We start from the raw sequence: 27,358 nt of genomic DNA on the forward strand, positions 1-27,358 counted from the left end.
GTGCAGGATCCCACCCTGCTCTTGTTGAGAGGGGTGACGGAGTCATTCTGTCTCACTGCTCAGTGTCTGTGACACTCCCTGCTCTCTCAGGCAGGATCGTATCTCCAAAGAAATGAACTCAAGCACCTCTGCCTGCCCACTTATCAAAGCTGATCTGGACAGACGGACAGGCAAGCCAGAAACCTTCCAAAGCTCCAAGTATGGCCCTGCCTCCAGTCAGTGCCAAAGCAGCTTGCACAAAAGCTCTCCTGCAAAGGGAACCATGAGAGAGCTGGAGCCTCTTGGAGATGACAGAACACAGCACAGCCTCAGGGGGCATTCAGGCTGCCGCTTTACGCTCAGTAAACCTGGCAGGGCTTGGCCGGTGAGCAACAAACCCCCCTGCACCGACCTGTGTGTCCTTCAGAGCCCCATAAACCCAACTGCTTGAGCACAGCCTTTAGCATCTCCCTGGGGTAGTCAGGAGCTGGGGACAACTCCCAGAGGCGGGCAGCCCACGGGGCACGCTGAGCTGACACAGTCCGTTGCCAGGGCTGTGCAGGGAGGCCCCCAGTGCCAGCAGGGCCCTGGGCAGGTGCCGTGGGGCGCAGGGGCTCCAGTGACACGCAGCAGGGTGGCACGTGCGGGACAGGGCAGCAGCTCTACTCACCACGGTGCCCGAGTCGTCCATGCGGGGCTCGCCTGCCACAGCCTCCCCCAGAGCAATGGCCTCCTCTCTCTGTCTGCCTTTGTCCACCTTTTCTTTGGCCTTTTGGAGGATCTTCTCATATTTGGCATTGCCTGAAAGCGCAGAACACCACCAATAGCAGTGGGGCAGCACAAATCCCACGCAAGACGAGAAGCCCCGTTCCCCCGACACCCGGACACAAACTGCTCCAGCAATGCAGGGAAAGGAGATCCTGCTGCTTCTCACCCCCACCCGTCTTTCTCGCCACACAGGTGCATCTCAGCCACCAAACGGGATGCAAACCCAACCCTGTCAAAATCCCTGCCGGCCTCTCTTACAGCTTTCCCAAGCTTTTCTGCCCAGCCATCATCTTCCCAGACCTCTGGCAAGCTGTGCAGGATGGTTCCTGCGGCAAAGCCCACATGGGCTTGTCTGCCAGAGACTAAGGAAGCAACCAGAGGGCTGAGTTTGCCTGACAGCCCTGAAACCTCCAGGCCTGCTGGAAGTGCCTGTGAGCTGCCCTATGGGCATATGGCACGAGGGAAAGCCAGGGCACCTTCCTGGCGAGCACACAGGCAGTGCTCACCTTTGATGTTCCTGGGCAGGTCCAAGTGGATCCTGGGAAAGGTCCCTTCTCCTTTCAGCGTGATTTTCTCTGGCTCCAGGTGACCCACTTGGATCTGGAAAGCCCTGCAGAAGACTCCAGGCACTCCTGGCAGGTAATAGACTTTGAGCACTTGCTGCTTGCCAGGTTCAGCGTAACCCTGCAGGGCACAGAAGAGGGAGGGAGGGAGTGTACCAAAGAGGATTCAGTGGGGGGATGGCTCACATGACAGACACGCTGAGAAGGCAAGACAGGTTCTCATACATAAGGAAACTGATATCAGACATCACTACCTCCAGCTTTCTTGGATCCAAACGCCCCAGTCTCCTACACCAAGATGCAGTATGTCTTTCAGAGGCCTCGCAAGGCTGCCCTCTGCTCAGCATGAGCACAGCTCTTCTGCTGACAGGGTTTACCCTCTGCTAGCCAGAGCCAGGCACAACAAACCAAAGCTTTGCACCAGCTGCTCTGGAAGAGCAGCGAAGGGCCTGTGCTTCCAGCAGGGCCAGCAGCTCCTGGCAGCAGCTTGCAGGACAGGACATCAGCGTCTCATCCCTCAGACGCACAGGCGCTGAGGAAGGTGGAAGCCACTTGGCCCTTTGGCTTCCTCTTCCCGTTGTAAAAGGGCACCAAGGCAGGAACACTGCTCCAGCTCTGAGACACCCAGGCAGGACGACAAGCTGGAATGGAGTGATGCTCCAGTGATGGCACAACCCAGGAGCTCAGCACTCAGCTCCAAAGAGCTCCCGGAGCACTCGTGCCTCCCACTGGTGGTTGCTGTAGGACAGCAGAGCCAGCGGCGGCCAAGGCCACTCAGCGGCTCCATTAGGATTGGGCTCGATGGACCTCCTCTGCATCTGCAGCAATCGCTCACAGCCCTGTCTCTCCTGGCTGGTTTTGGACGGGGCTTGTGTCTTCATTCCCCCTGTTTTCCCCCAGAACTCTCTCCTGGGCAGCCTGACACAGGCCGGCTGAAGCCCTTGTGCTACTCACCGTGCTAGGCACGACCAGGGGCACGCCAGGCAGAGGGCTGGCTGCAGTGCCTGTGCCGGGGCTCAGCACCACAAAGGCAAATCCCAGCTTCCCGCTGTTCTGCAGGGTCACCGCTGCTTCCGTGACTTTGTTAAACACCTGAGGAGAGGACAGAAGAGCAGGAAGTTACAGGCACACGTCTGCTGCTGAGAATGTCATTCCTCTTCCATTGCGTTGAAAGCAAAGGAGCACAGCCCAGAAGCAGGCAGCGCACAGGAGAGATGGGCACTGGGCTCTCTGCGTTAACCTGGGCAACCCGCGGCCACAGGGTACCTCTGAGCCCTGCACGGGAACAGCTATTTGTGGCAGAGGTGCGATAACAACCGTGGAAAGATCAGAAACAAACCAAGTAGGGGACACAAGCCCTCTGCACTTGAAGGTGTCACCCAACAGCGAGCTGAAACACAGGAGGAGGCATTGAAGCACTTCAGGAGAAAAGGCACCTGCACGCAAGTATTTGCGGGCACAACACAAGCCGAAAGGGAGGGAGACAGGGCAACGCGCACAGGGCCAACAGCTGGAAACAGCTGTGGGGGTCGTAACTGGAAAGACGTACAGTGGGGGCTATTCTGGGACATTCTCTGCAGCTACAGCGACTGGAAGCCCAAGTCAGCTGCCTCCTGGCTTCATGAATCAGGAGCATTAAAAGAGAGAGCACCTCCTTGGACCTCTGGCTTTAGGAGCAGATCAGCGGATGGATGTCTGAGGGACACGTCCCTCTGGAGATCACCACTGGGATCCTGCCTGCCCCAGGAGGCAGCGTTACTTACCTCCAAGAGGAGGGATTCCCAGCTTTGGGCTGGGCTGGGCTGGGCTGGAGATGGCCATTAAACACCAGCTTGGAGGTATCACCCAAATGTTGGACTTCCAAGCCACAGAGCCAGCAAAGCAGCTGGGAAGGGGGGAGAGCCCTCGCCCCGGGTGGGCACCAACCCACCGGTCATGGGTGGACACAAGGAGCTCTGACAAGAGCAGCGTGCGGTACCTGCAGCCCGCAGTCGATCTCGGTGGTGTCCAGGAGGTAGCTGATGCGCGAGGCCTCCCCACGCAGAGCCACCTCGTAGCTCGGGCCTCCCTCCACCCTGCACAGCGCCGTGACCTGGGTGACGGTGTTGGCGTGGCCGAAGAAGGAGAAGGTGACACGCTGGCTCTGGCCCGGCTGCAGCTCACCGTGCAGCGGCAGGATATCGAAAACCTGCAGGCAGGGAGGAGAGATCCACACGTGGAGCACGGCAATTGATGCAGAAGAGCAGCCTCGGCTTGGCCCAAAGGACAGACGGGGCTGCAGGGGCCTCTTCCTCAAACACCGGCAACATCAGCCTCATCTCACCCTGCAGCCATTCCACTTACCAACGGGGTAAGAGACCATGGGGAAAACCTTCTCCCACACTCCTAATTAATGCAGGAGTGCTACGCTACATTCATTTCTGGTGTCTCCTGGCAGCAAGAAATGCTCTCTGCTGCAGAATTTGCCTTCAAAAACACCTTTTCCTGCCCTCACAAGAACACGAGACTGGGAGCTGAGAGCCCGGGGGCAGGATCCAGCCCAGCTCCTCGCACTCCTGGTGCTTTTCCCTGGCTCTGATTCACATCCTGCTCTCTCCAGATGCTGCAGCAAATGCTGCTGCAGGAATTTCCTACCCACCACCTGATCAGGACCAAGATGGAGAATGGACTCCATAGGTGCCGCACAAGGAGTGCTCTTGACCAGCCCTACAGCACCTCCCATGTGGCCTCTCCAGTGACCAGCCATGCGCTTGTGTTGTGGTTTAAACCCAGTCAGGTAACTCGTTCACTCACTCCCCCACTTCTTTCCCTCCCCCTGCCCCCGGAGGGACGGAGAGGAGAGGCAAAAAGAATGCAACTCCCACGGGTTGAGATAAGAACAGTTTAGGAACTAAGGTATAACACAAATCACTACTGCTACCACCAATGATAATAATGATAAAGGAAAATAACAAGGGAAGAGAATACAACACCTCACCACCAGCCAACCGATAACTTGCCACCCCCCCAGCCCGACCAAGCTGCGACCGATACCTCCTCCAACCCTGCAGTCTCCCAGCCCTTCCGGCTAACTCCCACTTACATCCTGGGCATGATGTGCTGTGGTATGGAATACCTCTTTGGTCAGTTTGGGTCAGGTGTCCTGTCTCTGCCTCCCCCCGGCCTCCCCTCCTCCCTGGCAGAGCACGAGGCTCACAAAGTCCTTGGCCAAACCAAAACATCGCTATCAGCTCTGTTCCCAGGCCGAAAGCCAAAACACCGCACTGCACCAGCTACCAAGAAGGAGAAAAATGACTGCTACTGCTGAACCCAGGACATTATCCACCCCTTATCCCATACCATCCACGTCATGCTCAGATCCCACATTTTCAATATACCATCACTCTTATCTAAGTGCATGGACCAGTAGCTATAAAGCTGCTGCGTCCATCTGGTCCATGATGCCAGGCTCCATCTCTTTTAACAGTCTTTCAGAGCAGGAGAGACTGTGTGCAGTGTTCACACTTGTGAATAACCTGGGCAATAGTGTCCATTGCTAAGTCCACCCCTCGATCATGAGTCCATCTCTATGTTGCATCTCTGCCCTGATGGCCTGAAGTGCCATGGGCCCACCAGGCTCAAAATAATTCACTGTCCCCTTCAGCAGTTTCTGCAGCTTGTTGCTGGGGACTCCATACGGCTGCCTTCCATCTCCGATGCTTCCAAAGCACTGGAGGGGCCCAGTGGACTAGATACTTGCCCATACTGTCCCACACACCCTGCCACTCATGACTGTCCAGCCTTGGGGAAAATCTCTTGGTCCCCCTGCATCGTCGTCTAACCCCAGACAAGACCCAAACCTCACACTGCTTAACTTTTGAGATCAGACAAAATGGTGGTGGGTAGAAGACAGTCTGTGTGTGTGCCAACATACTAATCCCCATCACAATCAGCAGGCAGGTCCCAAGGATACCCAAAGGCCATTCAAAACCTTCAGAACTCTCAAACGATGCTGCTGCACTTGTCACTGGGGCTGGTGCAGCTGCTGGGCTTGCCGGCTCTCCCACCGCCAGCTTCTCTTTTCCTGAGTCCAGCTCTTCCTCCTCTGCCTTGCTGGGAAATGCTGCGTGGTCTCCTGCACCCTCCTGGGGCTCTGCGGGCGGCTGCCGGGGAATGCTCTCGGCCGTCGCAGGGCTGGGCTCCTCCGCGGGCCTGGGCTCGGCCGCGGGGCTGGGCTCCGCCGCGGGCCTGGGCTCGGCCGCGGGCGCCTCCGCGGGGCTGGGCTCCTCCGCGGGGCTCGGCTCCGCCGCCGCCGCCTTTTCCCGCTGCTCAGCAGCCGCCTCCTTCCGCTCCTCGACCGCCCCAACCTCCTCCACCCGCAGCCGTCCCCTCGCGGCCTCCGGCCCCGCTCCCGCCGCCGTTTGGTCCCAGGAGCCGCTCTCCCGGGCCGCTTCAGCAGCCGCCGGCTCCCGGGGCCGCTCCCCCTCGGCTCCCCGCGGCCTCACGAAGATGGAGGCGAGGGCGAGGGCCAGGCCGGTGAAGAGCAGCGGGACGGGCAGGTACAAGTCCACGGCCACGTCCGTCCCGCCCTGCTGCTGGAGCCCGCCCGTATTACAAGTCATTGCCATAAAGCACAGTGAGACAAGAACCTTAGCCCAAGCAACACACTTGATAAACACTAACACAGCAAATACCGGCTCTAAGTAATGTACTGCATTCTGAAGCTGTGAGATCAACAAGAACAACTCTGAGAGCCAATAAATCAGCATTGTGACAGATGACTATTAATCCGATCAGATCTGTCGTTATCTCAACCCCTCGTGCCCCACGTTGGGCGCCAAAAACAATTGTCGTGGTTTAAACCCAGTCAGGTAACTCGTTCACTCACTCCCCCCCTTCTCTCCCTCCCCCTGCCCCCGGAGGGACGGAGAGGAGAGGCAAAAAGAATGCAACTCCCACGGGTTGAGATAAGAACAGTTTAGGAACTAAGGTATAACACAAATCACTACTGCTACCACCAATGATAATAATGATAAAGGAAAATAACAAGGGAAGAGAATACAACACCTCACCACCAGCCAACCGATAACTTGCCACCCCCCCAGCCCGACCAAGCTGCGACCGATACCTCTTCCAACCCTGCAGTCTCCCAGCCCTTCCGGCTAACTCCCACTTACATCCTGGGCATGACGTGCTGTGGTATGGAATACCTCTTTGGTCAGTTTGGGTCAGGTGTCCTGTCTCTGCCTTCCCCCGGCCTCCCCTCCTCCCTGGCAGAGCACGAGGCTCACAAAGTCCTTGGCCAAACCAAAACATCGCTATCAGCTCTGTTCCCAGGCCAAAAGCCAAAACACCGCACTGCACCAGCTACCAAGAAGGAGAAAAATGACTGCTACTGCTGAACCCAGGACAGCTTGTTAGGACATGAGGCCACTCTGGGAGCAGCACCCAGGACCGCAGTGACAGTGGCAGTACGTAAGTGCTTGCTACACAGGAAACGTGGAAGTGAGACACACTGCCACTTACCTCCTCCACACCCAAGGCGAGGGGCTCTGTCTCCAGGAACCTGCAAAAAGAACAGAACTTTGCTCAGGGACCTTGCAGTGGAGGGAGGGAGGGAGGGAGGGAAGTCTGCACAGCAGCTCCTCGGCAGGATGGGGCCCCTGGGTGGGCATCAGTGGTGTGAGCTCAGTAATGAGCTCCAAAACCGGGATGGAGCAGGTCGACGCTTCGCGTTGACACTGCTAGAGCAGTGGTGCAGGCAGCTGGCCACTGCTTGACTCCACATCTGCTCTCTCCTGCTGCGTGATTCTGAAGATCCATTCTGGCACGGGAGGAAACAGCTTGGTGCAAAGGCTTAGCTCAGCTTTGAGCTCTCAGAGGTCCAAGGGGTGAGGGTTAGGGTGTCTCTAACCACGTGGGTCTAGAACAAGAGTAACCATGAGAGATTCATGGCTCAGAAGTCAGAGAAGGGGCACAGGTTGGTGTACGCTGCCTATGTCCAACCACACAGCAACCGTCGGATTGTCTTGCTCAGGTGATCACTCTGCCCCAGGTAGCAGCAATGACCAAAGAGTAGGGAGGAAAGAAGGGGTTGGACAATTAGAAGGATAAAAATGTAAGCACACAAAGTCTTGTTGAGGCAGAGAAACAGCATTTTTCTCTCCGGACCAAAATAAATGTGCGTGACTGATCCTGGGAGTCTCTGATGACCAGCTCCAGCAAGGTTCGAGGTAGGGAAAGTCCCAATCTTTGATCTCACCTTCATGAGACCTGATGTTTGATTCCCTCCATGTCAGACTGAGTTAGAGCTGATAATTTAGAATACCAACAGTGCTTAGTGTGGACCAGAAATAACATCTGACACGCTGCCCGTCTGCAGGCTCCTAATGAGCACCTTGGAGACCATCTTCGTTTCCAGCTCTGGCACAGAGCATCCCACGGTGTCTGCTGAGCGCCCCAGAGGGGTCACAACACTGCTTAAGGACCATGCAGAGCAGCAGAGGAGCTCTCGTCACGTCCACAGCACTAAGGAGCAGCCAAGGGGCTGTGCAAACCCTCTGGAGAGGTGGACACCCCTCGGCAGGGGCAGGACAGAGGCCGTGTCCTGCCGAGGTGCTCAGCACCCTCTGCTGCCAACAACGCAACCACTCAGCACCCACCACTGATCTAAGTTACGGGAGAGGGCAGGGGGCTCCCAGCAGAGCTGACAGCCCTGCTCACCTCCCTCCAGCTGCTTTTTCAGACTTGCCTCTGCATTTTAGGGTCTGCTCTTGAAGGTGTCGTGCATCAAGCAGGGCCCCACTAAAGACTTGGTGTTACTTGGGAAGACTCAGCTGAGAATGGGCCACCCCAGTGCCCTGCTCATCTCCCCCAAGCCCTCCTAGTAGCCACAGCTCATCGCCAGTTCCCACGAGGTCACCTCCTGCGAGTCAGATCCCAATTCCCTTCACACAACTGCTTCTTGATCAGCTCTCTTGTTTGGAATAGCAGCACTGCAGTGCGCCACGGTGAACTTTGCTGGCTTTCCTAGGGCATTACAGAAAACCGTTTGCTACTGTCCTTCAAACTGCCTACACCAGACTTTTGTACCATGCAGAGAAGCCACAGCAGGAGGACCACTAGGAATGTGCTTCTAGATGGGCTTCAGCACCACTACAAGATTGCTCTTGGGCTTGGAAACCACAGACCACCACTGGATGGTCCTCCTCCCCAGGGATGTCCATACAAGGGCTCCCTCCAGCATCTACAGCTGGACCTAAAGCCACAGCAGAACCTGCCATTCCTCTCTAAAACTCTAAATAGCTCTTCTGTGAATGTGACGTGCAGTTCAACAGATGAACACTCGCTTCGAGGGGCTGTTTGCCTCAGGCCCAGAAGCTCTGAGAAAGCAGCTTTCTACATCAGCCTTCCCAGCATCAAACTGGCGCAGATCACCTATTCCCTGAGCACCTTGGCTGAGCACAGCTGAGAGGTGGGATTTCCTCAAGGCAAGGTTGAAAACAATTTGGCAGATCAGACAAACGGCCTCGGCCTTTGCAAACCACAAACAGGACATCAGGAAGAAGAGCTTCCAGGAGAGGGAAAGGTGCACATACCTCACTGGGTTCACCTGGCTGTCCTTCAGGAATGACCAGTGGTACTGGACAACCAGCGGGCTGCAGTTGCTCATCTCCATGTAACGCACATCCTTGGTGTCATTCAAGATGCAGCCAAAGTCCAGGGCCGTGGTCTGGAGCTGGAGATTCGGGAAGTAGACTTCTCCCCGAACAGTGACCTGCTCTTCATGAGGATGCTCCAGGAACCTGATCTTCAGAGCCTTCTCTGCTGCCCGGATAAGCAAGTCCTCCTCGTAAGCAGGGTTAAATGCGATGCAGAGTTGAAGTTCCTCCCCTCTCCTCAGCTTCGTGGGCTGCAAGGAGATGAAGAGAAAATGTTCCACGTGTGACCCCAACATGAGCTTCTCGCTTCATCCTCCGTTTTCTTCACAGCGTCTGACCAAGCACCACACTTCTGTCTGAAGCTAGCTGAGGCTCACGCTTCTGTGCTCTGCACCAATACAAGAGGAAATCCACACTGGTCTCCTCAATTCTGGATCCCCAGAAGCCACGTGCTAAACACAACCAAAGCAGCACTCTGGCATCCAGGCCTCCGCCCTGACTCTGGAGGAACTCCTTCATCCTGCAGCACAAGCACAGTGGCTTTGCAGCCTCACCCATGCAGGCGCTGATCACTGGCAGGCACAGAAACGGTGGCTGGACCTATGACAACACGTGCCTCACAGAGCCCATGCCCAGCACCTTCCGCAAACACCAGGGCAGGAGCCAGACAGCAGCTGGAGAAGCCTACCTCAGCCTTCCCAAAAGCAGGGCTGCCCTCAAAGACAGCAAGCTGCTCCCCACGTTATCTGAGGATGGCTGCTAGAGAGCTGGCATGCTTTCCAGGAGGCACCTTTCCTACAGCTTGCCCAGACCTGCTCCCTCCTCCTCCTCTCTTCAAGCCAGGAGGTCTCCTCCCGATTCAGATGGCATTCTGTTTCCTTCAGCAGCTCATTTTACATCTGATTTAGCTCGGCCCAGTTTACTGCAGACTCTACAGAACACACTTCCCTGCTGGAAGACCTCCCAACAGAGACACACCACCACGTTCATCCCTCTTCAAAGCTCAGCAGCAAGAAGGTCCAGGGCTGCTCACCTGAGCATCTGCAGGGAGAGGCTGCTGGTCCGCACCGCAGATGGAGAAGGGCTGCTCTAAGGCAAGGACCACAGTGAGGGGCAGGCAGCAGATGTTCTTTAAAGAGAGAGGCTTGTACTGAAGAGTCAGGACATCACTGGGGTGCTACAGAAACAGGAAACAAGAAAAAAGGACCTTGAAGCGGCCATGGACTTCCTCCCCAACCCCAAAAGCGCATCCATCTCTATTTACTCTTTTGATTGGTTTCTACCCCTCTGGAAAGTTTGTCCTCCAACTGTATCAGACGCTTTCATGTTTAGAACCCACAGCATCCCCCAGGGGACAGGCAAACAGGCTCGCCTACAGATGAAGGAGCAGGCCCCCAGAGGAGGCAGCTGCTTCAGCAAGATCCAAACCAGAAAGTGAACCCAGTCTGGCTCCACTTGCGTGTCCTCTCCTGGGCAGAGAGGACACACAGGCACAAGGCCATTTCCACTCACATACAGTACTTTCTTACCACCTTATCAGCTCTGCCAGGCCCGTAAAGCAGTGACGCTGCTCACAGGAGACAAGGCCTGCAGCGGAGAGCCTGCAGCAGCCCGAGGTCAGCTTTGAACAATTACGGGCACACGCAGACAGCTCCAAACCTCAACAGTCTGGCCGCAACCTGCTGCCCCTGCTCCAGTGACAAGATGTTGCAGTCTCAAAGCTAAGCCCAGCCGAAGCCTTTTCCTCCTGTCCGTGCATTGCTCCGGGCTTCCGGCAGGGTTTAGCTAACCTAGACAGTGGTTGGGAAACTAATTCTGGATGTATTGACATCCAACTCCTGCAGTGTCGTAGCACTCAATACATGGGAGCATGTGGCATCAAGCAGACCCCAGGCAGACAGCAGGGGGAGCTGAAAAGCTTCTGATTAGATGTGAACTGCCTGCTCGCAGGATCTGGGCTTCTCCGGAAGCCTGGGAACCGGAGGAGGGACCTGAAACCACAGAAACTAAATCAAGAGCTATCTGCTCTTTTTCAGACACCTGGCACGAGGGGGAAAGATGATGCAGGAGTCGGGATCCAGACACTAAAGGGCACACACTTTGCACTGGTGCTCTCGTCACTGCAGCTGAAGGGCACCCGTGGGTCCTTTGAAGAAGGTGAGGCTTGGGAAAGGCAAAGAGGCAGCATCCACAGCGACAGCAGGGAAGGCAAAGAGGCACAAGAGACGCCAGTTTTTCCTCATCAGCTTGAGGAGTTGACAGGAATGGCAGGTTTTCTCAGCTTCCCTACACGATCGCTGCTCAGACATCACCACGCCTTGGAAGATCCTCAAAACCCTGAGTACAGACACTGGTGTCTCTCGAGAAGGGGCCATGCTCCCCCTCGGCAGAGCAGCTGCAATCTCAGTTTTACCTGGGTGAAGTTAGAGAACAGCCTCATCTCTAGCAGCATCCTCACTCCTTTCACCACCAGCTCAGGGAGAGTGAGCAGGGATCTGCTCTCCACCTGCAGCCCCAGCACACGAGGTGGCTCTTCCAAAGCCCACGCTGCTCTCACGGCTCCCACACCTCGGCCCGTGCCCTTGGCTCAGCAGCTCAATTCCCTCTCCACATCAAGAAGGGCAGAATAGAGCCGTGGAGACTGTCCCCAGCCCCAGAGGGGTGAAAGAACGAGCTCGCCATTCATGACAAAAGCTTGGCCTGGCTTAAATCAACAGCCAAAGCTCTGTGGACTTGGAGAAGCTGTTGAGCTTCCTCCTTTGGACACAGGCACACCCCAGCCACACCAGTCAGTGCCAGCATGCAATCCAGAGACTCACCTTCTCCACCCGGAAAGGGATTTCTCTGCTGGATATTTGCAGGGCGGGAGCAATGAACTCGCACGTGACGTCCACCTGCATGATCAGATTCTTCACTCCCTCCTTGCCCACGATGGCGTGACACAGCAGCTTCTCCTTCACCACCTGCATGCGAGTCACACGGCACCCAGGGGGTGTTACCAGGGTGTCCAGAAAACATACTGCAGCTGTGAGCCACCCACCCACAGACCCCATTACTGCAGGAAGTTACAGCCATTGGTCTCCTCAGGAGCTCTCTCTTCTTTAGATGCTGCATCCTCTTCCTTCTGCACTCACATGTCCCTGATGTTACAACCCAACCGCCACAAAAGGCCCTCGGGAGTCTTGTGCTGCCTACAGCTGTCACAAGAATCCCTGCCACAAATGATTATTGGTTTGATTTGTCCCACTGACAAGCAAAATGCTTACTGAGAGCTCTAGGAACTCATTCAAAAAACCAAACCAGACGGTATGAAGGGAAACAGGTGATAGAAGGATCAATGCCAGCAAATCCTCCCTTGGAAGTTTAGTGGAAAGGATCCGTGGGAAAACCCCAAACAGCCAGCCTGCCTTCCTAGGATGTACTGTGTCCTCCGAGAGCTGGCTTTAAACCAAACCTCCCCAGGAAACAGACGTCTTCCACTTGGCATGAAAACCCTTTCCTTAAGCTGGATGCCCTTACATCCAAGACTTTTCCTCATTCCTCATGGTTTCACTTCCCCACATTCCTCCCTTTATTCCTCTCCCTTCCCTCTGACACACCACCACAACCCAACTCCTCCTCAGAGCCTACACACTTCAGAATCACCTGTGCTGCACGTGCAACGCAGGGTCTTGGGCTTCTAACCAACCTCAAGAGTGTGAAGTTCTCAAGACCCAGGGAAGGTGGAAAACCCAGTCCCAGGGTCTTGGCTTGGACTGCAGGAGCCAGGTAGCCACGGCTGAGCTCACAGATGCCCATTTGGCTTTCCAGGTAGGACACCCTCACCAGTGGCCTGACCACTTCATTCCCTTTCCGGTACCTTCTTCCCCCTTCAGCAAAGCCTTACGGGCTCAGGACTGCACAGGGACAGTCCCGTCGGAGTCAACCAGCTGAGAAATCAAGTCTTCCTCAAGCTACCACTGAGGCAATCCTTTAAAACACCTCTCAAACTCTAGGAGCAAATGTCAAGGGGCTGCAGAAATGCCCTGATGCGGACGGAACTCACCTGGGGGGTGCTGCAGGAGCCTTCCAGCACCATCTCCGCTGTCTGGCCAGGCATCAGCTCCGTCCTCAGCGGCTGAAGCTTAAACACGGGGCCGCAGGAGGAAACCTTGCCCTTGGTGTTCCTGACGGGAGGGAGATGCTTGCGCTGCTCAAGTGTGGTGCCACCTTCTGTGGTCCAATAGAGCAGATGGGTGCGTTGTCCTTTGTTTGTCATCTTGAAGCGGTAACAGCAGGGATCCAGGCTAGAGGAGAAGCAGAAACACAAAATGGCAGGGGAGCTGCTATTTGCCAGGGGTCACCCAGCGTCAGCACCCTGAGGGCACGACCTGATTGCACACTCGGCAACAAAACCACCTCCAAGAAGGCTGACCGAGCGTAAAGCTTCACCAAAAGGCAGACCTTGGCTGCCCCTAGGTTTGTCACCATCCACCAGCTGCTCTGCTTGCAGCCAGCAAGGAAGAGCTTCGTACACAGCCTGCCCCAGATGCAAGTGGGGGCAGGAACAGCCTCGCTGCCGTTCCACCTTCCCCTTGGCACCTGTTGTTCATGCCTCTGAGGCGTCTCTTAGGGAGCATCCAACCCTCATTGCCCCCAGCGTACCACCCTCTGGGGGCAGCCGACAGCAATGGCAACAGCTCCAAACTCAGCCCGCAGGCAAAGGCATGAAGGGCGGCAGAAGACGTGAATCACATGGACGCTGTCCCCTCCCTTGTGCAGCCACCCTGTGCAACCACACTGAGCGCAGCAAACTCCGGACAAGCACCAACCTCCCTGCAATGGCCCTGCTTACGTGGACGGCTCGTGGCTGCCTATTTTACCTCTCCAAATCTGTCCCAAGTGCTTAAGGTAGGATTAACCTGCTCTTTCTGCCCCAAGAATTCAGGTATCGGAGCACCACGGACCCCCTCTGCAGCCAGAGAAAGGAAGAGGCACCCCAAGAAGACGGTTCTTCTTGCCTGAGGAGGTCTCCAACACAAGGCAAACAGCACTTTTTTCCTCCCGTCTTTAAGAACATGCCTGCTTTCAGACACACACGTTGGGACCAGTGAATCCTCTCCTGCCAGCTCAGCGATTTCAAGTCAGACTCTTTGTTCATCCCACTCCACCTCAGCAGACTTCCACACTTCCTTCCCCTTCCAGGGCTGGTCCTGCACCCACCCTCGCTTGCCCGTGCCTCGCAAAGCAGGCAGGAGAAACCAGGAAAGAGCCACCACGCCTAATAAAGAGCAACCGGGCACGGAGTGCGGTAGAGGAGCCAACTGGGGAGTGACACAGGGCAAAGAAATTCTGCTGCTCCTCCAGGGCTCCCCGGCAGAGGTAGAAATAAACCAGCACCATTCATTCAGTCGAGGAGCTGCTAACAAGCTACTGCCCAGGCTTGCTGCTGCTCTGAGATGATACTCCAGAGCGAATGGGAAAGCAAGCAATATCACTGCAAAGAGAAACCTGGTTACACTTGCAAGGCAGCATTTCCCAGCTGGAGGCTTCCAGGACCTGCTCTTTTCCTCCAAATCTTTCTTCCATAAAGTGAGGAAATAAATGGATTAGGACTAAAGATATAATTTAGCAGCAACAATTTAGCAACTGGTCTGCAGCTGGGTGGCTTTTCAGAGTACCTAACGACTTTCAGATGGCCATCAAATGTTTCTAAAGGAACCCCTGTGGCTTCAGGGAAGCAGAGCCAGGACCTTGAGCACTGAAGAAGCTTGAGGGACTGCAGCAGAACTCCTCCTTGCTGAGCCCATGGGGAAGTGGGAGCCGAGAGATTCCCTACCTGAAGCAGGGGCCCAGCTTGAGCTCCGGGCCAAAGGGTTTGTCAACGACAATCGTGGTGCCAACGCCAACAGCCTGGACGGGGATGACGCAGGCATGACTGTTCTCAATGAACAGCACCACCTCGTCCTTGAATTGCTCCGTGTCATCCAAATTCGCAGTGACAACCACAGACACCTCGGCCTTGGCAGGGATCACTCCTTGACTGGGTCCAATACTCCACCACGCGTTTTCGCCAGCCTGCAAGACAACCAAACACTCATTTAGGATGCAAACCACGGACCTGGCTGCCACCAGCCAAGGGCTGCCCAGACAACACGGTCACACCAAGCCAGTGGCTGGGAAGATTCCACTGACATTCACGTACGACTTCTCGGGTTCATGCTGACACAGGGCAGCTCGCTTGGAAAGGAGCCCTGAGAGCACTGCTCCAAAGGTGAATCTGCGAGTCTGCTCCCTCACAAAGCTCATTTATCAAAGCTTGGCAACAAGCCCGCCAGAAAATTGTACCCCAGAAACTATTCCTGAGGAGTGAGGATGGGCGTCTCGACGGAGCCAGACCTTCAACTCCCTGGGGTGACCCGGCACAGCCCTGCTGTCCCAGCCAGGCCAACAGCCCGTGTCAGGGGAGGAGGATTTGCAGCCTGCCCTCATTCTTTCAGTCAGCATCTGCTCTGGCTCCAAGGGGCAGCACAGCGCAGTGCTGAACAGGAGACCTGCCAGGGCCACAAGGCTCTGCCGAGACACTTTCTCTTGGCTTTCTAGGTCAGCTTGCCTGCCCCCAATCCAGCCTGTGTCCCACAGACAAGAAATCTCTTGGAACCACGCTACAAAATCCCCCCACTTTCCAGACAAATACCCAACCTCTGATAACATCTCTGCTACTTGCTTATCCTTGAGTGTGCCGGAAAACGATGCCACAGCTGCATGCATTCGATGCACAAAGGCAGTGGCTATTTCTGACCCTGTAGGAGCTTCTTATACTATTGGACATCAGAGTTCCTGAGGAACCAGTAAGGGTTGGGATCCATCACTTCAGAACTTCACCACAACAGTCAGAATCTTATCCCAGCACAGACGTCCATCGTGAACAAAAGCTTCCACAGTCTGCTTACAATGGACACCAGTGCGCAGCTGATGGATAGAGGGAGGGAGGGAAGGAGAGAGGGAGGAAGGGATGGAGAGCTGCCCTAAGGGACGACTGAGGAGACACCAGTCAGTTCTCTTGAAGCTACTTACAGCTGATTCACTGAAGTGATCTGGTCACTCTGGCCTTGCACAAGTGACAGAGGAAGCAGAACACCGCATTACAAATGCAGCTGCGCTTGATCAAGCCGTGGCTCTAGCAAGAGCCATAGCTCTAACAACAGCATTCCCACTTTGTCAGGCTGACCCACTGGCCTCGTAGGGCTGCTCATGAAGGGGAAATAAACCCCGTCCTGCACCGGCTGGGTGCAGAGCCTTGTCCTGGGTGGTTCAGCATTCCTGGTGGCGGGGGACCCTCTGTTCTTCATTTCAAAGCTGCTCCTTATCCACACAAACAGCCAGCGCCAGGAAACAGCCCAAAAGCACCCCGAGCCCTGCACGAGGAGGAGATCAGAGCCTGAGGCTGGCTACCTGCTCCCACCACCAACCGGCCTCCTCCTGGCTCCTCAGCATCAGCATCTCCTCAGCACAAGCGTGGGGACCACTGCGGTTTAGCCTCTGCCCCGAGCACCAGCAAGGGGATGTTTCACAGAATCAAGGGGCAGAGCTTGTCTCCGTTTGTGTTCCCTGTCCACAGCTCACCCCTCCAGGATCGCATCTGCCCTCCCTGCCAGGCTGGGGAGGTCAGGGACACCACTCTGACCATCGCGGTTCTCCAGGACACGGCTACGGCTTGGCCAGCTGTTGCCACGCACAACGTTTCATAACCAAACTGCCCCTGCTTTTCCTCTGGGAAAAGCTCTCAGCTTGCTTCTAGAAGCACAGCCGTCTTGAAGACTTCTAAGCCTCTGTAATTCAGCTGCCAACAGGCACAGCACAACAGGACATGTTTGCTTTCCCCTGACGAGCAGAGTAACAAGTGCTTTGGTTACCAGCAAGTCAGAAAGGGCACTCAAGGAGGCAGCTGCTGAGGGCACTGGGGTGCTTGCTCTTTGCAGAGATGGAAAGCAGATTTTTATGGTGCGGACAAAGAAACCTGCCTGGGAATCTCCCACTTTGAGGGTCTCTTGAACCCCCAAACAGCTGCAAAAGCAGCAGGAGGGAAATTCAGCCCCCTCCTCCTTGCCCAGGGGGCTGAGCCTCTGCTCTCACACACTGCTGCTTGCTCCATGCGCGGACACAACCAAGTCCCCAGCGACAGGCCTGGGTGAAGCAGCTCCACAGCTTCAACAACCCAGCCTGCACCAGAACAAACCTCCTCTGAAGCCCCTCACAGACTCCCCTCCGCTGGGAAGCACCCCCCAGCCCCAGCACACTAGCCCTTCCCGCCCGCATCAGCCCATCAGAGGATCCCACAACCTTCTTCTGCTCCGCAGCCTGTTCCACCACGCGGCTTCCAGGAATTAAACAGCCTTCTTCTGCAGCCACACGCTCTACAACGCTACAGAGCCCACAGGCTCTGCAGGTACACAGACCTTACGAGTCTACTTCTGGCCAACAACCCAGCTGGTTTCACCCCCAGGGAGGTGTGAAACCCACTTCACCGTAAGCACCTTGAGGACAGACCTCTCAGTTCCAAAAACAAAGACTCCCACAGCTAAACGCCTTCCACAGAATAAAGGGAGAACTTGCAGAAATGAGCTCCTTTCTGCTCAAACATCTCTGCAAACTCTGCTTTACTGACGGGTGCCCCAGCTACAACTGCCCCCAGAGCCAGGCTTCTCTTGCTCCACTGGGATGGAACATCTTGCTTTCTCTCTCAAGACACGTCTCAGGGATGTGGAAATGTTGCACAGAAATAAAGAATTCAGTCACAGGCTGCTATGGGCCAGTCACTTGCACTGGAAAACAGCCCCAGCGACACTTACCATCTTTGCCGAGAAGGATGCAGGGATGACAGACTGATTGCAGAGGTGGAGGCTTCGGGAAGCATCTTGTAGAACTTGGATGCAGCCAAAATTTATCTCACTTGGGTGCACGTGGACAACTGGTCCTTCGCCAGTGCTCAGTAAATGGATTTTCTGCTCCAGGAGGCAGGCAGGAAAAAGAACAAAACAACAGGGAAAGTCTACAATGACTGGACAGCTCTAAGGGTGCTCGTAGGCTGGGGGAATTCTGACTCTTTGAAGCTCTCAGGGTTGGGAGGCTGAAACAGGAAGGCTGGAGCAAAGGTGGCACCTGGAGTGATCCCTGCGGATCGGAAAGCCACAAGATCCCATCATGAGGGGATACAGAACCCCCATCTCCCATGCATGCTTTTCACACCTCCTCCACGCTGTCAGCTCTCCTTCCTCTACCCTGTGCCTACGCCTGCTCCTTCTACTGCTCCATCACGCCATAAACCACCCTCCCTGACTGCTGCGGCTGCACGGCCACACTGCACAGCAACTTCTTCAACCTTCCGAAAGCTTCTCCTGTCAAAACCAGCACAGCCTGGAAGCAAAGCTCCTCTGCACAGTAGAGATCATGCAAGCTAGCTGCCTCTCATTTCTGCTTGTGTGCATTCCTGGGATTAGTTCTTTCTTGCATTGAGACATTCATTATTAATTGCATCATTCCAGCAGTATTTTTTCTGGTGACAGCCTGAGACCCAAAAGTTTCTTCCTGCAGAAGGGGCACAAACTAGTGGAGGAGGAATGGGGATCCTTTTGATAAGCCCCCTTCTCACGTCACTAAAACCAATGAGAATTCATTCAGTCTGGCTGGATCTCCCCAGCTCCAAACACCCCAAGCCTTAACCAGGCTTGTAGAGCCTCAAGAAAGCAAGGCTCTAGGGAGACCTTAAAGCAGCTTCCAGTGCCTAAAGGGGCCAACAAGAAACCTGGAGAGGGGCTTTGGATAAGGGCCTGTGGGGACAGAACAAGGAAGAATGGCTCTAAATTGACGGGGGGGGGTGGGGTTGTGTGTGATCAAGATGGGATCCCGGGAAGAAGTTCTTCCCTGTGAGGGGTGGTGAGGCTCCGGCACAGATTGCCCAGAGGAGCTATGGCTGGCACAGGCTGCCCCATCCCTGGTACTGTTCAAAGCCAGTCTGGATGTGGCTTGGAGCTACCAGGTTTAGTGGAAGGTGTCCCTGCCTGTGGCAGGGAGTTTGAACTGGAGGAGCTTTGAGGTCCCTTCCAACACAAACCACTCTGAGACGCTGCAATATCTTGCGTTCTGGAATAAAAACCAGCCACTCCCCTGAGCTCAGGTTTGCATCAGATGATGCACAGGATGTGTAACAGGACAGCGGTGGTTCTGCTGGCCCTGAAAGCTCTGCAGCAGTCAGCTACCAGGGAACTCCTGAAGCTGCACTCAAGCCATAAGGCAGAGCCAGAGAAAATGACACCCAGAAACTCCCATTTGCGCAGGCAACAGCCAGCCAGGTTTTGACCGGCATTTGCTGGCTGCGAGCAGCAGCCCAGCACGAGCGCAGCGCCTTGAGGATGGACTGACCGGGCACAGGGTCACTCAGTCCCATGTGTCGTGTCTTTAGGGACAGCCACGATCCTCCGACTGAAATGCTCACCCTTTGGGCAAAAGATTGACACGTTCACCTCCACGTCCAAAAGATTAAGTTAGGGCGAACTTTGAAACTAAAAACTGTTAGCCCAAGGGCAAAAGCTGTGCAAGAAACCAGTACTTAAAAAGCAGCTCACAGTTAAACAACTGGTTATTCTAGTGGGGAGAAACCTTCCTCTTCAAGGGAAATATTCCTTCTATATAAAGAGAAGTTGCTCCTAAGAGCAGCTGTGGTCAAACTTCAGACCTCCAGCACTGCCTGGCCTTCCTCTTCACTCTTTACACACATATCCACAACAGGGTGGAGTGGAGATACTTGGTGGCACCCAGGGGATTTAGGAGCAGCATTTCTGTTCACTTTCAGAAAAGTCTGAATGCCTGCAAGTACTTTCAAAATGTCAGCCTTATTTGTCGTTGCAGAAAGCATCAGGTTCCCAGCAACCCTCTGACATCCTCTTTCATGCCCCAAGGTTTGACAAGACTTTTTAATACAGCTGCTTCAAAAGTTAGTACCATTTTAAAGTTTCATTAACTAGATTCATTCTCAGTTTCAGCCAGATGAAGCCAGGAGACTACAGACACCACCCCCTTGTCTACATTTTGTTGTCATTGCTGCTGTTGCGAACTACATCTTTTAGCAGGCTTCAGCCCACGAAGGCTTTGCCTCATCCGCTTCCAAGCTTGGTGGACAAAGAAAGACTGTGCTCCAGATGCAAGCCCTGTGGAGACTCTGGTGTCCTTGGTGGGGCTTTTGGCAAGGACATCTGATGGATGGCTGTTGCTCACACATGACGGACCTGACTTTCAGCAAAGCTCGGGGTTTCAGGTTAAGCTCGTTATCCTGTCTCACATCCCCGTAATTAAATGCTGTGTCAGACACTTCCACACAGACACACGCAAGTGTCAGACACACCACCTAAGGGGATACCAGCCTCCCTCTCCTCCAGGCATTAGTGTTGCTTATGCCACGAATCCCTTCTTTCCTTGTAGACAACAGCCGTAGATCATTTTCTCTGGAAGATCCCCTACACGCTTTACACGCCACCAAGATGAGAGGCACAAAGCTGCAGGTCTGCCCCAGCACTCACCAGTGGGGATTCTTTACTCCCAAACACCGCAACATGAGCAACGGTGTCCTGCTCTCCTGTCACCTGGACTTCCAGTGTGAACGGGATCTCCACCGAGCTGTGAGGCTGGATAATCCCACGGGGCTCAGGGCTGGAGTACCACACAGCAGCAGCATCCTTGTTCTCCTGTAAGGGACAGAATCAAGCACGACTTCAGAGCGACCTTTGAGGAAACTTTCAACTCTTCAACATCTACCACAACGGCAACTCGCACACGGGCCTAAAAATCCCTAGGAGGAAGCAGAAAGGCACAACTCAAGATGCAAGACATGTATGGGTTCAGCATCCTGAGGGGGTTCAAAGCTGCTGCCTCCACAACCCCCCGTCCCGTGCCGACAGCCTCCTTGCAGCAGCTTTTCACAACCCTGCAAGCTCTCCTGCATTGAAAGCATCCTGAAGACTAGAATATAATCTGCTTCCTGGAGAGTTTAAGCTGCTTCCTCAAGCTGATATTCAGGTAGCTTCCTGTTCCCAGCAAACCTTTAGGCTTGAATACAAACCAGCAACATCTTAACCAAGCCTGTTGTTTCCCTAACAACAAACCCCTAGGTGACATTGGAGCCAAGAGGCGGATGCGATGGCAAACCTGAGGAAGAGCCCAGTAGCAGCCTGGCAGGTTGCTGTCGTTCACAAGGGTCAGCATCTGCTGATAAGGGACTTTGAGAGAGCATCGTCCAAATGTCACAGCTGGGTGGAGCACTCGCAGCAGGGGAATGCCACATCTAGGCAGAGAGATGAGCAAAAGGGAATTAGGTTCTGAGACAGTGTTGCTTGCTTGTTTACTTCTCAATGAGCACCAAATGGAGCAGATACATTTGTCACCGTCAAGTAGACATCTGATACCCCTACAGTGACAAACAGCCTTTAATTTCTTTTCACCCAACAACCTCTTGCAAAAGAGGGGCAGACCCCGAGTCTCAGCATCACAAAAGCTGCTCAGTGCCCAGGCAGAGCACGTTGCCCTGTCCCAGGTCAGCTTTGCCCCTCCTTTGCCCCAGGAGGCTTGCAAGGACCCTCTCAGTGGCCCCAGCAAGGTGTGAGCTCTGAGGGAGCTTTCCCACTGAGGAGCAGCGCCCTGTGCCGTCAGCCGTAACCCTCTCCCACGCCCTGTGGCTGCCTTGGTCCTTTCCCCACGGGTCCACACACCAGCTGCTCCCATTTGCACTTGTTCTACTCAACTGCAGCCCAGGCACTGACTGCGCAACTCTGCCTGGGAGAGGGAACAGCACCGCTGAGCTGCATCCCTCTTGCCATTGAACTGACGCCCACCGCAGCACAACAGGCCTGAATCTGCCTGAAGCAAGAACAACTTTTAGCTTAACTCTGAGAACATCAATGCTCAACAGAGCCAGAGGGAAGCACAAAAACCTGAGCTCACCTTCCACACCAAGGACTACTTTGTCTTTCAGAAGATCTCACCTTTACTTTTCCCTCACCACTCCTGCCCTAAGCCCCTCACCCATCTGCACGCCCCCTCCTTAACTGAGACAGACAACACCTTGCAGCAGCTGCTCGCTGTAGCCCAAACCAGCGTTGCATTCTGGTCACAACCCAGCACAAGTCCAACGCTTGCAGGAAGGAGGAGAGGCGGCCCTTTGGAAACATTACACCTCAAGCCCCCAGAGCAGGCCAATAGGGAATAGAATCACAGTTTCCTGTAGGAAAAGGCTCTGGGCCGTGCCTGTGGCTGAGCACAAGTGCTGCTCATCATGGACTGCTTTCCATGCGCTGCTCTTCTCCTGTCTAGCTGGGCACAGCTAGCTCATTGAGCAATGCTCCTCGTTTGGAGCTGGAGCCAGCCAGCTCTGTGCAAGGCACCACCACTTGCTCGTGGCAGATGCACAGCGAAAGAAGACGGGCTGCAAGGAAGCGCTGGTACCTGGCTCTGATGGGCAGTGATAACACCTCTCTGCCAACACCATCCACATCGACCACCAGGGCCAGCTTGTATCTCTTCACGGTGTTGGAGCACAGGGTGACCTGGGAGACAAGAGCATCAAATACTTCATCACTCCCCAAACCCATCGTCCATACGCAGAGCCCTCCAGATCTCGTTCCACGGCAAGGAAAGGGAGGATTTAGTAGATATTAGGAAAATGAGGTATCAGGAAGAAGTTCTTCCCTGTGAGGGTGCTGAGGCCCTGGCACAGGTTGCCGAGAGAAGCTGCGGCTGCCCCATCCCTGGCGCTGTTCAAGTCTAGCTTGGACGTGGCTTGGAGCAACCTCATCTGGTGGAAGGTGTCCCTGCCCATGGCAGGGGGTTGCAACTGGATGAGCTGTAAGGTCCCTTCCGACCCAAAACAGCCTAGGGTTCTCTGATGTTTGCCTTTAACTCTTCTGCTGGTTCACGTGTAGAGCACAGTCTCTGGCAGTAACAGAAGTCTTTGGACAATATCTGAATTACTGAATACGCTTTGCGGTTGCCAGGGCAGATGTAGAGCCCAACACTAGCGCACATCTCTTACTCGCATGATGCTCAGAGCCAGCAGTGCTAAAGCCCCCTCAACATCACTGAAGCTCCAGCTCCACCTCTGAAGCACGCAGGGCTGGACTCTTCCCGTACCTGGATATCCAAGTGTCCCTTGGAGCAGACGGTCCCTGTCAAGGGCCTGATAGTAAATTCAGCTGGCTTCTTGGCACCTCGCGCTGGCTTTCTCCACGACGGACCAGTGCTGTCTGACACCTGAGCAAAACTGGTCACGCTGGGTGCTCCTGAGCCGTCCCCAGGAATGCGAAGGTTGAAGTTGAAGGGCACCGGGGAAGTGTTAGTGAGGCGGCAGCACAGGGTGCGAGGAAAGCCTGGGAAAAGAACACAACAGCAGTTTATTACCCCCTGATTCCTGGGGTGGACATCCTGCTGTGATGAAACTGCGCTTGGAGTTTGCCTCCTTTCAACGGCAATTACAGCCGATTGAGAAGCTCTGTGGGGAAGTCGTCCTCAATTAAGTTCCCTTCTACGCTTGTCACACAGAAATGCCCACTCTGTGTGACGCTGAACACCGCAAGTGTCTCTCTCTAACTGTGAGGAGCTCTCACCTCCCCCAAACCAGCACCAACTCCTTCTCAACCATGACGGTGCATCCAGAACATTTACTCTGAAAAGTCAATCCGGAAAAGTCCCTGTGAACTCCACAAACACTCCCACAGTTTTCAAGAGATAAAAGCAGTATGTTGGCATCAAAGGGATGACCCAGGAAAGGAAAGGAAAGGAAGGATGAACTTGGGAGCCACAGCATGATGCAGAGCACTCTAAAGCACCTTCTCCAGACAGGAACCCCGATGCATCTCCTGGTTTGGGACAACCAAGACTGAGCCCGTGACAGCTCACAGCCCACTTCACTGGAGGCAAACCTGATGCTTGCTCAAGAACAAGCAGGACCTGTGTCTCACCCTCCCAAAGGAGTGGGGTCACACAGCCACGCTGCACGCTGGCTTTCATTACCCCACAAAGGCTGACATGGCTTCAGCTTTGCTACTTGCTTTCCATAATGGAAGCCACTGACACAACCACAGCTCATCTGGGGGGTTGAGTTCACATTTAAACTTTAGACCATCTCAGAGACAAGTCCTTTGTGAGACTGAGATGGAGAACCAGAATCTGCATCTCAGCGGACATGCTCTGCGTGCACAGCCACCAGCTCTGCCAGCAGAGCTGGCCTTTTGGTGGGGAAGGAGGAGCCCACGTCTGAAGACATGGCTGCCCCATGCAGAGCTACTGCTTGGCCATGTTACCCGGGAGCTGACAACGAGTTGGCCTCGCAGCACTAATTGATTTCTCACGCTAACGGTCAGGTGGGGAAATGGTGCCCTTGCCTCACAACAGCAAAATTCACCCAGGGCACCTACAACGGGCCTTCAGCTCCCGGGAGAAAGACTTTCACAGTCATTCTGTTGCCAGGGACTGGGAGACTGGGGCTGGACTGACTGTGAGGGACACCAGAGAACACTGACTTTCTACTCCTTAGGTTCTATTTGAACCATTCAATTGGCTCCGTGCCGTTCTATCTGGTAATGTTTGAGCTCACCACGGCAAAATACTGCCTAGCAGCTGGCAGTCCTGCTTTTGACACGCTGAAGGTGGCTACGGAGGAACACAAGTGACAATGCTGTCCTGGCCAAGTGCTCCATTTGGGTAAGGCTCAGACCTCCCACCCTGCAGCCCAAGCCCAGGGCACACTCACCAAAGGAGACTTCACCGAAGCTGAGGGACGACACATTGAAATGAAATGCCGGCCCGATGACACAGCCGCTGTGAGGACAAAGGCAGACGAGACATTGCCTTGGTTAAAGAGAACTGCAAAGCCTTCAGCTTTCCTTGCCGTTGCGGTGGGTAAAAGCCGGCCTGAGAACCTCAGCGCCTTTCAAATCAACCCCTCACCCTCATGCTCAGCACAGCATCCAGGTGGACAGGAGGCAGCCAAAGCAAAGTGGTCAGCAGCCCATAGCTGCTGGTGGGGCTTGGGGCACAGTGTCGTGCAGGGTATGCCCCCAAGTTGGTGATGGCCTGAGGAAGGACACCAAACAAGTGACGGCTGCGTGCCTCACTTTCCCCATCTGGAACGTGTTGGACGCAGGGGTGTCCCCACTCAAAGAGGGTCAAGGTAACTACCCTTGCCAGCCACAGGTTTCCTGCTTTGGCATTTCTTAGCTGGAACTGCTCTTCCCATGGAGTACACGAGCACCTTTCTAAGAAGATCTTGATCCACGCAATCGTTACGGGGGCAGGACTTTGAGACATGAAGCCAGGGGAGCCCCAAACATCCCTTGACAACAGCAGCAACAATTCAACACAGTGGACAGTTGAAGCTGGGACGAAAGCATCAGCTTATCACCAGGGCACCAGCTGACACATCCAAGAGCAACACGTCTTAAACCACCCAACACAGAAGCGTCAAATCATCTACGGTGCAAAAGATTTTTAGGATCATCAAGTCCAACTGTCACCCCAGCACTGCCAAGGCCACCACTAAAGGGTGGTGTCACCATGTCACTAAGGGCCTCATCTACACGGTTTGGGAACACTTCCAGGGATGGTGACTCCACCACTGCCCGGGGCAGCCTCTTCCAATGCCTGACCACCCTTTCGGGGAGAAACTCTTCCTAACATCCAGTCTAAAACTGCCCTGCGCAGATTGAGGCCGTTTCCTCTTGTCCTTTCCCTTCTTACCTGGGAGAAGAGACCAGCCACCTCCTGGCTCCATCATCCTTTCAAGTAGTTGCAGGGATAATGAAACCTGAACCCACCACACCACCTCACCTGCCCTTAAATTCATCAGACTTTGAGGCTCCAAATTCCAGAACTCACCAACATCCACCTGAATCACCACGTGAAGCTGCACAACACCCATTCATATATTTCATGGCTCATGCCAACCAATGCCAGCTCTGCCTCTCAGTTCAAAATCAAGGACCACAGCAAATGGTGCCTTCAACCCAAACTATTCCATGGCTCCCTCTTGCTGACAATTACACTGCATTTGCTGCTGCCGCTGTTGCAAGGAGTCAGGGTCAAACTGGAGTCGAGGTTAGCGTGGGCTCTTAGTGTGGGGATGCCAGGATGACAGCCAAGATCAAGACCTCAGACAGGCCTTTTCTTTCTCTGCTCCGTCAGCAAATGAGGGAGGTGGGACATGATTACCCAGAGAGAGCTACAAAGGTGACCACCAAGCTCTTAGAACCCGCCTCACCTCACAGTCAGCGTCAGAGGCTCAGGGGATCCCTTCACCCTGAACTGGAATTCTTCTGTGAACTGCCCCAGGACAGTAGCATTGAAGGAGATCCAGATGACCTGATGCTCGAAAGGCAAAAGCACGCCCTCCCGGGGGGCAAAGGTGAAGCAGGAGCCCAGAGCTCTCTCCGCATAGACCACGCCGAAGGGAGCCTCAAGAACTCCTCTGTTGAGCAGGATCACCTGCAGCAGCAGCAAGAAAGCAACACGGAAATACATGAGGAATCCTCCTTGCTTACAGAAGGCTCACTTCTTTCCTAATTTTGCAATTAACGTCTGTAAAAGGCAGAAGATGCTGAGCACTGCTGCCAAATACAAGAGGCCAAGTTCTGCCTCGGGGGGGGGGTTCATGCAAAGCAGGGATAACTTCACACAAATAGAGCCACTCTGGGCTTATTCCCCTGACACAGAGCAGTCCACTTGCCCTGCAGTGCCAAGGACCTGCTCAGCACCACCAAGTTCATTCAGACCCATCCCACAGCTCCATGAGGCTCACTGCTGCCCAGGAGCCATCCGCATCCACCCCATGCCCTGCGACCCGTCCTGCTCACCCTGTAGCTGTGGCTTGAGCCCACAGACACCTCCCCGATGCTCAGCTGCTCACAGCTGAGTTCCACCTGGGGCCCGACGCCTTCCCCGCTGATGCACAGGGGCAGCCTGCTCTCACAGCCTGTGGAGGGAAATCTCTGTGAGTGCAATTCCCTCTGCTACCCGGCAGTTCCCAGCTTGTCTCAGTGCTGCTGCCGGTCCCTGGGCTGCATGGAACCAGCTCTACGTCCTCCAGGAGAAGATAGGGGACCCATCTCATCCCTCAGGAGATACGGCTTGGGGCTGGGTTCTCCTTTCTAACCAACGGCCTGGGCTGGTGTCTCAGAGAAACACAGACTGCTTTGCGTTAGAAAGGACCTCAAGATCATCCACTTCCAATTCCTTGCCATGGACAGGGACACCTTCCACTAGACCAGGTTGCTCCAAGTCCCGACCAGCCTGAACTTGAACATTGCCACGGATGGAGCAACTTCCTTGGCCAGCCTGTTCCAGCGCCTCACCACTCTCACAGGAAAGAATTCCTTCTGTATATCAAAA

At 54.8% G+C, this 27,358-nt stretch overlaps 1 protein-coding gene across 1 annotated transcript in view; it reads right to left on the bottom strand.

Annotated features, from left to right (window-relative positions):
- The window catches only part of LOC133277468 (hydrocephalus-inducing protein-like), a 43,938-nt gene that overhangs the window by 10,584 nt on the left and 5,996 nt on the right, over window positions 1-27,358 (bottom strand). The window contains exons 5-22 of the mRNA XM_061469309.1: window positions 26,824-26,942; window positions 26,232-26,455; window positions 24,726-24,793; window positions 23,108-23,343; window positions 22,424-22,524; window positions 21,131-21,266; window positions 20,506-20,670; window positions 17,782-17,934; window positions 14,769-15,007; window positions 12,996-13,236; window positions 11,770-11,913; window positions 9,984-10,127; window positions 8,888-9,201; window positions 6,816-6,855; window positions 3,289-3,498; window positions 2,265-2,402; window positions 1,254-1,431; window positions 650-780 (exon numbers count right to left, since the gene is read on the bottom strand). Coding sequence (XP_061325293.1) covers window positions 650-780; window positions 1,254-1,431; window positions 2,265-2,402; window positions 3,289-3,498; window positions 6,816-6,855; window positions 8,888-9,201; window positions 9,984-10,127; window positions 11,770-11,913; window positions 12,996-13,236; window positions 14,769-15,007; window positions 17,782-17,934; window positions 20,506-20,670; window positions 21,131-21,266; window positions 22,424-22,524; window positions 23,108-23,343; window positions 24,726-24,793; window positions 26,232-26,455; window positions 26,824-26,942 — 2,981 coding nt within the window. The remainder of the gene's footprint in view (window positions 1-649; window positions 781-1,253; window positions 1,432-2,264; window positions 2,403-3,288; window positions 3,499-6,815; window positions 6,856-8,887; window positions 9,202-9,983; window positions 10,128-11,769; window positions 11,914-12,995; window positions 13,237-14,768; window positions 15,008-17,781; window positions 17,935-20,505; window positions 20,671-21,130; window positions 21,267-22,423; window positions 22,525-23,107; window positions 23,344-24,725; window positions 24,794-26,231; window positions 26,456-26,823; window positions 26,943-27,358) is intronic.

Source organism: Pezoporus flaviventris, unplaced genomic scaffold (assembly GCF_033815535.1).
Source record: "Pezoporus flaviventris isolate CSIRO_AGI_PZ_B2104156 unplaced genomic scaffold, CSIRO_AGI_Pfla_v1 ptg000056l, whole genome shotgun sequence".
NCBI classification, from domain to species: Eukaryota; Metazoa; Chordata; class Aves; order Psittaciformes; family Psittacidae; genus Pezoporus; species Pezoporus flaviventris.